This window comes from Engraulis encrasicolus, chromosome 13, assembly GCF_034702125.1.
Source record: "Engraulis encrasicolus isolate BLACKSEA-1 chromosome 13, IST_EnEncr_1.0, whole genome shotgun sequence".
Taxonomy (NCBI): domain Eukaryota; kingdom Metazoa; phylum Chordata; class Actinopteri; order Clupeiformes; family Engraulidae; genus Engraulis; species Engraulis encrasicolus.
Window position 1 is genome coordinate 55,808,077 of NC_085869.1, and position 9,593 is coordinate 55,817,669.

The 9,593-nt window shown below is 44.7% G+C and overlaps 1 protein-coding gene across 1 annotated transcript in view; it reads left to right on the forward strand.

Annotated features, from left to right (window-relative positions):
* Positions 1-9,593, forward strand: part of lrriq1 (leucine-rich repeats and IQ motif containing 1) — a 133,608-nt gene that overhangs the window by 18,117 nt on the left and 105,898 nt on the right. Inside the window, exons 8-13 of the mRNA XM_063214361.1 lie at positions 888-953; positions 3,027-4,102; positions 4,912-5,212; positions 5,996-6,148; positions 6,480-6,630; positions 8,803-8,996. Of these exons, the coding sequence (XP_063070431.1) occupies positions 888-953; positions 3,027-4,102; positions 4,912-5,212; positions 5,996-6,148; positions 6,480-6,630; positions 8,803-8,996 (1,941 nt within the window). The remainder of the gene's footprint in view (positions 1-887; positions 954-3,026; positions 4,103-4,911; positions 5,213-5,995; positions 6,149-6,479; positions 6,631-8,802; positions 8,997-9,593) is intronic.

The following is a 9,593-nucleotide window of genomic DNA, read 5'->3' on the forward strand; positions in this document are numbered from 1 at the left end:
GGAGAGCCTAATAATAAATAATCATCATCATCATCATCATCATTGTAATAATAATAATAATAATAATAATAATAATAATAACTAGATTGCATTTCCTCACAGAAAAGGCTGGAGTATGCTTGCCCCTCATGCATTTGTTGCCCTTCTTGTATGCACAACAACACACATACACTCTGTCACACATTGCCTAAAAAACACTCCACCAGTGAAAAGCTAAAAACAAGCTTTCTTATTGTAGCAACCCTATAGGCCATGTTGCAAGATTACATGATAATTTGGTGTGCTTATTGAGGTCAAATGTACCAAAACTGGTTGTCACGCATCAAACGGCTGCCGAGACATGAGGTAACTTCCTAATTGGTATGTAAAATATGGGCCTAAACGCATTTTTGCCTACTGTGTCATCCCCCAGTAGCCCTTTTGCACCATTTTTTATACGTGTCCTTTAGGGATAGATCATGTGTACCAAGTTTAGTTGTGATAAGAGGAGGCGTTGCCGAGATATGAGGTAACCTTTTGGTAGTGCGTGAAACGCCTAGTGATTGGATGAACTCTAAAATTCTTGGGACAATTGGACAAAAATTGGGCACCATTTTATTGATTTTTACAAAATTCAAAATGGCGGGAAAACTATCCTGACGGAAAATGACTTCATAGAGTGCGTTGTGATACTAAGTTTGTGAAAGAGTTCAAGATAGCCACAAACTTAGAACACTCATCAAACTACGGGCCGAGCCGAACATTATGGCATTTAAACGGGCTCTTATCTCAAATGGTTCAGTTGTTGGAGTACATTGTAGAATAAAATAAATAAGAATAATAAACGGTTGGATAGCAAGCATACTAATAATGATAACGCTAATAATAGATATCTCTCTGGTCTGTAGGAGGTGATCAGGAGGCTGGCAGTGGAGGTGGAGAAGGAGAGGAGAGTGTTTGAGGAGGCTTGGAGGGTGAGTGTATTATGTTCATTATGTCTTCTTGTTAAATACAGTCTTAAGTTTTCTTTTAGTTTAGTCATTATTTCTCTATGGAGGATTGGTGAATTGAGTGACCAAAGCGAATGTCAACAATGAAGTCAGCTCATATTATAGTAATGAGCAATGAGTGGAATGTTCATATCTGACACGCCAGAGCCATTATGTGATCAGCTAAATCAAACATGTCAAAATCACCTTCAGAGCGAATATAGCAGGGGTGTCAACCAAATTTTGGTCCGGGGGCCGCATATAACCCATGGGGTGTGAAGTGGGCCGCATTATGCCCCGTGTACACCAAGCGTGAACTACGCGACCTGAGCGGCAGAAGTCATTATTTCTCTATGGAGGGAAGGCGAATAAAGCTACCAGAGAGAATTCGCCAGGAGCGAAGCGAACTGAGCGACCAGAGCGAATTTTAACGATTAAACTCAAGCCAATCTTTAAGCTATGACGCGGTATAGCAAAAACCAATTGGAACGTTCATATCGACGAATGTCCCAGCCGTTATGTGATTAGCTGAATCAAACATGTCAATGCCACGTCCAGAGCGAATAAAGCGAATTCATGGCGAATTCATTCTTCAATCACCCCAGCTACCTGGATGGCGTAGGTAGCGCCTGGTGTACACACGGCATTAGTAACATCATCGCAAAAAAAAACTTAAAGCAGAGGATTAGTTTTCAGTACTATCGCCTTGTCTTTTCAACATGTTTTACATGTCATACTGATAATCCTATGCAGAATTTCATTGTTTTCATAATTTCAGTGTCCTACACATCTAGGGTTGTCAATTGTCAATGAATAAAATACGGGACAGTTCATTTTGGCGGGGAAAATGTATTTCTCAGATGTAATTTCCTACATTTTAAAGATTTTAACGTCCTGTTTCCCGTTTCAGCTCAATACGAACCCGTACTTATAAATACCATATTTCAAGGGGTGGTTGGCAAACCTATACACAACTGAAATAATTTTGTAAAAAAGTTTCTAAATTTGGTAAGTCTATATATGAGCTTTATCAAATGCCTGTCATGGTACAAATTCACCATTTATAATAGAAGTGTGATGTGCTCTTCACAACATGTATAAGTTAGAGAGAGAGAAGTTTGGATCATTGGGTTAATGTCATGCAGGTCTCGATTTTCCTTTGTTGCCCCCAGTGGTGGAATTGCACATTTCAGTTATTTCTTTGAAAAGGCGCAACAACAACAAATTTTTTTTTTCACATCCGGGCCGGATTGAACCTTCTGGCGGGCCGGATTGAAACCTCTGGCGAGCCAGATGCGGCCCGTGGGCCGGATGTTTGACACCCCTAGAATACAGCAAATTCATGGTGAAACTTCTACAACGACCTTGGCTACTCGTTAGCTTTGTTAGTTTCTTCCCTTGTGGATACTTACTTCCCTTCATCCCTGTTCACTGTTGAAACATCCCCGGCATCATATGTGACACATGACAGTGTCATAACTGAGTCGTGATGCAGTCATGGACATGTCATAAACATTCTGTCAATGTTAAATATATTTTATGACCTGTATTTGATTTGACAGATGCTTGTAAACCATGCAAACAATACTTTTACTCAATTTTATTTTCCTAAGAATGCCACATTTTTGCACACCCCTAGCTCTATCGTAATCATGGACGGTATGGTAGTATAGTAGTAATGGTCTGAACCGACATTACATTTAGCACTAGGGGTGTCACGATAACCAATACCTGTATACCCCTACCACAATGCCTCAATGAAAATGTTGACAATAATAATTACAGTGTGAACTTCAAAAAAAGGCATTCATGTGGTGGATATGGATAACCGCACTCTTTGTGGCATCATTAAGTGACATTTGGTTTTGGTATAGACAGCCCAAAGAATGTCAACTTTTCATGTCCATAAAACGTTAATGACATTGTCATAATGTTAATGACTCGTCCATGACTACGTCACGACACTGTTGAGACAGAGACACTGTTATGGCTTATTGTGTCATGCGCATGAAGCCAGCGTCAAGTAAAGCTTTACCAACGTTCCCATTTGTGACCCAGGAGCAAAGGAGGAGGAAGGAGCAGCAACAGCATCAGGCGGCCACCACCATCCAGGCAGCTGTAAAAGGGTTAATCACCCGACGCTGGAGCACACCCGCTATTAAGCAGAGGAGGGAGGAGGAGAGGAGGAGGGAGGAGGAGAGGAGAGAGAGGGAAGAGGAGAGGAGAGAGAAGGAGGACAGGCTTCGACGGGCTAGAGAAGAGGAGGAGAAGAGGAGAGAGGAAGAGGAGGCGCTGCTACGAGAGGAACAGGAGAGGAGGAGGAGAGCCTATGAAAAGGCCAAGCAGGAGGAACGACAGAGACTAGAGCAGGAGAGGAAAGAGGAGGAGGAGAGGAGGAGAAAAGATGCGGAGGAAGAAAGAAGGAGGAATGATGCAGAAGAGAAGAAAAAATGGGAGGAGGAGGAGGTGAAGAGAAGAGAGGAGGAAGAGAGGAGGAGAAAAGAGGCAGAAGAGAAAAAGAGACGAGAAGAGGAGGAGGACAGGAGGAGGAAAGAAGCAGAAAAGAAGAAGAGACGAGAGGATGAGGAGGAGGTGAAGAGACAAGAAAAGGATAGAGAGCAGCAAGTGAAAATTGAGGAGGAGGAGAGAAAAAGCAGAGAAGATGAGGAGCAACAGAGTAGGCAAGAGGAGGAGAGGAAGATGCCAGTGGAGGAGGAGAGGAAGATGGAAGAGGAGGAGAGGAAAAGAGAACTAACAGAGGACATTAAGATCATTCAGACGGAAAATAAACAGCAGGAAAAGATGAAGAGAGTGACAGATGCAGAGAGGGATGCCATAGGCGTCAGCAGAGAAGCGCAGCAGCAGACAGAAGATGACCAAGACCCTTTGGGCGCCCCAGCCACTCTGGAAGATACAAACAACCCTCAGAAAGACTGCGCTATGGGAAACACACAACAGACAGACAAACCACATCCTGCGGAACAGAAAGCAGCCATGAGCCCTGATCAGCTCCCATGTGACCAAACACAGCCAATGGCCTGTCAGCCTGTCCACACAGCCCCTGCAGAGAACCATATGGTGGGGCAGAAGACACCTGTGCAACAACTCACACACCTGGAGCACCTGAGCCCTAGGTAGGAAACCTACACAACAATTCACACACCTGGACCATGTGAGAGAAAGGTAGGGCTGCACTGCACTGTTAAGGCCAAGATGAAAATCACTTACAGTATACTGTGATTAATGTTGTAATCACCATTATTAATCACAACGATTATTCATTAAGTAATAAGCCACGAGAGGCCGTGGGTTTGTGTTCGATTTATACAGGTTAAGGGGAATGGGGTACGACACAAATCAGATATACGCCCGATTTACAACGGCTACCAGCCAATCACAATCAAGAAGGAGACTGCACAGTGTTAGATTGTCCATATTTCTATATTGCACTACAATATGAACCATTTTCAATGCCACATGATTTTTTTATATCATTGATGCCAAACCTGCACTGGCACATTTGCTGAGTTAATGAAATGAAAGATCAGTCAGTTGTTGATCTGCGGTGACAGGACTGAAGGTCCACCGTCCACTTCATTAGGCTTGCAGGGGAATTAACCTGTTAAGACACAGCGTTATAAATTTGCTGTTACCAGAATGGCAATGGCCAAATCATAATGCATTACTAAAGACCCTGTGTTATGTCATAGTAATGTAGTGCTATGGTAGTTAACTTTTCAATGACTATTACTGCGTTCTACTGGTGGAATGGCATGCATTACGGTGCTACTAAGTTCTCACTTGAAAGTAGAGGCTGGAGCACACTGCAGTGCATGCTTTACTTTCTAGTGATGTTTGTCCCGCTGTGATGCGCCTGCAAGCTGAGGGATGATGTGTAGAGTCCCAATTGAACTGTCTCTCACTCACTCACTCACTCCCTCAGGTTTGCCGATCCCCAAGATGTCGTTTACTCCGGGGTGTCTGCGGCGGCAGCAGCGGTGACGGTGGGGGTGTCTGCTGGGTCCCTTTGCCTGCCGGACGCGGTGGAGCGGAAGCGTCTGTCCTGGATGCAGAGTTGCCTGCCCTGGTCTAAGATGTCCGCTCTGTGCCGCCGCAACAGGCCTCCAGAGCAGGGGAGCTCCAGGAGGGTGAGGAGGGGGCCCCGCCGGACACAGCTGCCCAGCCTACAACCTCTAGACCTGGACACCCTACTGCAGGCCGGGCCCTGGAATACCCTCTCACAGGTGGGGTCTCCAAAGTTTCTTTGGTGCTGATTACAAGTATGCAGATATTTAATAAATACAATTTTAAAAATGAAATAAATACAGGATACAGCTGTCCATCTTGCAACCTCTGGACACCCTATTACTGGCCGGGCCCTGGACGGCTCTCTCACAGGTGGGATCATTAACACCCCACATCACTGCACCACCAGCCTCAACCGTTTAGAGACCCACTAGCGGAGGGAGACTGTGTAGTGCAGGTTGCTTTAGAAGACCTGTCTGACAGCCCATTCATTATATGTACTGTGTATTATGTATTAGGAGCTCCCTATTTTCTTATTTCCATTGCCAGGTGATCAGTGTGTCTAGCAGCAGGCCTGCCTGGCGGTAGCCCGTCCTCCCTGTTTAGTATGTGTACAGTAAATAATCTAAACTCCCTTTCATTTATATCTTTTTATTTTATGCTTCACCTTCTTTACCAGTGCTGCAACTGCACACTGGGCCTAGTCTTGTTCATTATTTACATTTTGTTACTAATATGCTTTGCTGCCTTTTATTTATTTTTTATTTATATATATATATTTTTCTCTAGCCAGTGTTGCAACTGTACACTGGGCCTAGAAGTTTTGTCTTTTGTCTGTTTATTTATTATTTTTAACTAATGTGCTTCGTTTAGTTATCTATTTGATTCCTCTCTAGCCAGTCACTGTACAGCACTTTGGTCAGTTTTGTACTGTTTTTAAATGTGCTTTATAAGCAAAATTTACTTACTTACTATTATGTCTATATATAATCTGTTCCCAGTTGACCAGTGTGTCTCTATCGGACCTGCCTGGCTGTAGCCTCTCCTCCCTGGCCGCCTGCCCCCAGCTGAGGTCCCTCACTCTGCACCGCTGCAGCATCAACGCACTGGAGGGACTCAACACCTGCACACATCTCACATACATAGACCTGCAGGTATATTATACTGCACTACACTACACACCTCACCTCATATACATGGATCTGCAGGTATCTTATGTGTAATGTAATGTAGATTATTATAGTATTGGTTACGTTTTCCAGGATAACTGCGTCTCCAGTGTGGACTGCTCGGGGCTGTGTAATGTAGTATTGCGATGTTATGTGTGTTCCAGTATAACTGCGTGGGCACTGTGGAGTGTGATGTATTGATTATGTAATATAATATGGTGATGGTGTGTTGTTTCTGTGTTTCGGGATAACTGCATCTCAGTCTCGACTGCTCGGGGCTGTGTAATATAATAGAGTGATGTTATGTGTGTTTCAGGATAACTGCGTGTCCAGTGTGGACTGCTCAGGGCTGTGTGGGCTGCAAGTGCTGCGTCTGGGCGGTAATCAGCTGACCTCCATCCACGGCCTGCAGGACGCAACCCAGCTGTTGCACCTGCACCTCTCTCACAACCGCATCTCCCGCCTGGGTGAGAACCAACACACACACACACTCTTAGACTGGGTAAAAACCAACACACACACACTCTTAGACTGGGTAAAAACCAACACACACACACACACACACACACACACACACACACACACACACACACACACACACACACACACACACACACACACACACACACACACACACACACACACACACACACACACACACAGAACAACAGTATGGTCTTGCAACAGTATGGTCTTGCAACAGTATGGTCAATCAGTTGTTTGTCAGCTGCAAAATGCAGCAGGATATACCACTCAAATTCAACACTGGGTAAGAACCCCCCCACCCCCCCCCCCCCCCCAACACACACACACACACACACACACACACACACACACACACACACACACACACACACACACACACACACACACACACACACACACTCTCACACACACACACACACACACACACACACACACACACACACACATGCTTAGAACCGCATCTCCACCTTAGAACCCAACACGACACCTTAGAATCTAACATGGCTTCATTCCAGTTATTTTCCGGTATCCACTTTATGTCGGGTGAACGCCCTTTTAGGATACCTTCGGTTAGGAGACCTTCGGAGTCCTGAGGTTGACAATAAATGGAGTCCCCTAAGCGCTGTAGAGGCGGTAGTGCACGTCTTGTGCAAACACCTCAAAAATAGAAGAAGGAGGGGACAACGCCCCCTTAGGAGACCCAACTTGAGCACACTCTTTTGCATTGGGTGGGCGTGTTTTGATTCCTCTTTATTAATCCAACCTCTTTGGTTCCATGCTCCCAAAGTTGTGGGAACAGTTTGGAACGCGCCCCTTCCTCTTCCAATATGACTGTGCACCAGTGCACATGGTAAGGTCCATAAAGACATGGATGAGTATGGTATGGATGAACTTGACTGGCCTGAGTCCTAACCTGAACCCAATAGAACACCTTCGGGATGAATTAGAGCGGAGACTGAGAGCCAGGCCTTCTCAACCATCAGTGTGTGACCTCACTAATGCGCTTTTGGAAGAATGGTCAACATTTTCTATAAGCACACTCCTCAATCTTGTGGACCGATATCATATTTAATCATAGGGGTTAGGTATGGGATGGCAGTTAAGTTCATATGTGAGTTAAAGCAGGTGAGAATACTCTGGGTAATATAGTGTATGTTAGTGAAGGCAGATGAGAATACTTCTGGTAATACTGTAGTGTATGTCCCTGTGAATTTCCACTAGGGGGAGCTGTGTGCCTTCTGTTCTGAGTCCCTCCTCTTCCTCTCCCCACTCAACACTCCATTTTACACAACTCAGCTATGACTGACTGGGGCATTGTGATCTGCGCATGTGTCACTATGACCAAGTTAGTTTGGTGTGGTGTTTTGTTGTGAAGGCACCAAGCAGAAGCTTGCAAGTTGTGGTGTGCTTCCACCTGTTTGGAGATCATCAGTGCTCTTAGGCTTGAGACATGCTTGCTGCAGGATACACATGCACAGGCACATTTCGTGCATTAACACATAGCCACCATGCGTATTTCATGTAATTTTTGCGCACATGAGAACACCTGACATAAGTTACACAGACGCATGCGTACAATGCAATATTGACAAAACCGTGAGGGGAGATCTTCCGAGCTTCCACATCGAGGTCGCGGTTGAGTCAACCAGTGGTTGAAAACGTTAATGAGAGCCCCGTTGGTTATTTGCACCCTAGATGATACCTCCAATGTCCTGCAAAGTGCCTCAGTTGTCCTGAAGTAAGTACTGTGTGCACTTGGTTGCACGCGGTGCTGTGTGGTCTAGGAATGGTGTAGTAATGGTACAAAGTAGTAATCTATTGTAGTAATGTAGTGTTAGTAATGTAGTGTAGTGAAGTGTAGTGTAGTGTAGTGTAGTGTAGTAGAGTAGTGTAGTGTAGTGTAGTAGAGTAGTGTAGTGTAGTGTAGTCATGGTGTAGTGTTATGTAGTAATGGTTACGTAAAGGTAACTGTTTAGGTAGTAATGCAGTGCAGTAATGTAATGTCATATTATCTCCTCCAGGAGGCCTGGAGGGTTTGAGGCATCTGCAGGTGCTGTGTGGTGTAGTAATGTAGTGTAGTAGTGTAGTGTTATGTAGTGTAGTGTGGTAATGTTATGTAGTGTAGTAATGTAATATCATATTGTCTCCTGTAGGAGGCCTGGAGTGCTTGAGGCGTCTGCAAGTGTTGTGTGTGGACCACAACCTGTTGACCAGCGTGCGCGGTCTGGACGAGGCCTTCACCCTACAGGAGCTGGACCTCTCCCACAACCACTTGACGCACGCACACGGCCTGGAGCAATGCGCCCTGCTGCGCACACTACGCCTCGACGGGAACACACTCACAGAGGTAACTAATCAATATTACGGGTGTGAATAATAATCTATATATTGCTGCATTGAATTGTATTGTATCGTATTGAATTGAATTGTATCGTATTGTGGGGCATTCTTAAGTATCGAAAATAATCAAATTGCTGCCTTAAGAAATCGATATCAAATCGTATCATCATAGAAGCAGTGATTTACACCCCAAAACCCTCACCGAGGTAACTAAGGCATTACTCATCAATCAACACCCTCACCATTTCCGATGTCAAGTGTTCTAGCCTTGGTAGTGCGTGAAACCAAGTTCACCAAAGAGTATCCAATCACCAAGGCTAGAACACTTGACATTGGGAAATGGTGCCCCACTGAGGTAACTAAGGCATTACTAGTCAATCAACGTTTCAAAGTTCAAAAGTTCAGAGTTTTGCAATGTGCATGAACTACTAGTGCTCCAGGCACATAGGAACTCTTGTGCAAGCCCTCTGAGTCAATAAATAGAAAAAAAGAGAAAATGCTACCGGCTCGGACCACTGTGCCCTGCTGCGCATCCTATGTCTTGCCGGAAACACATTCACCGCAGTACGAATACAAATAGGAATAGGAATACGAATATGAATAA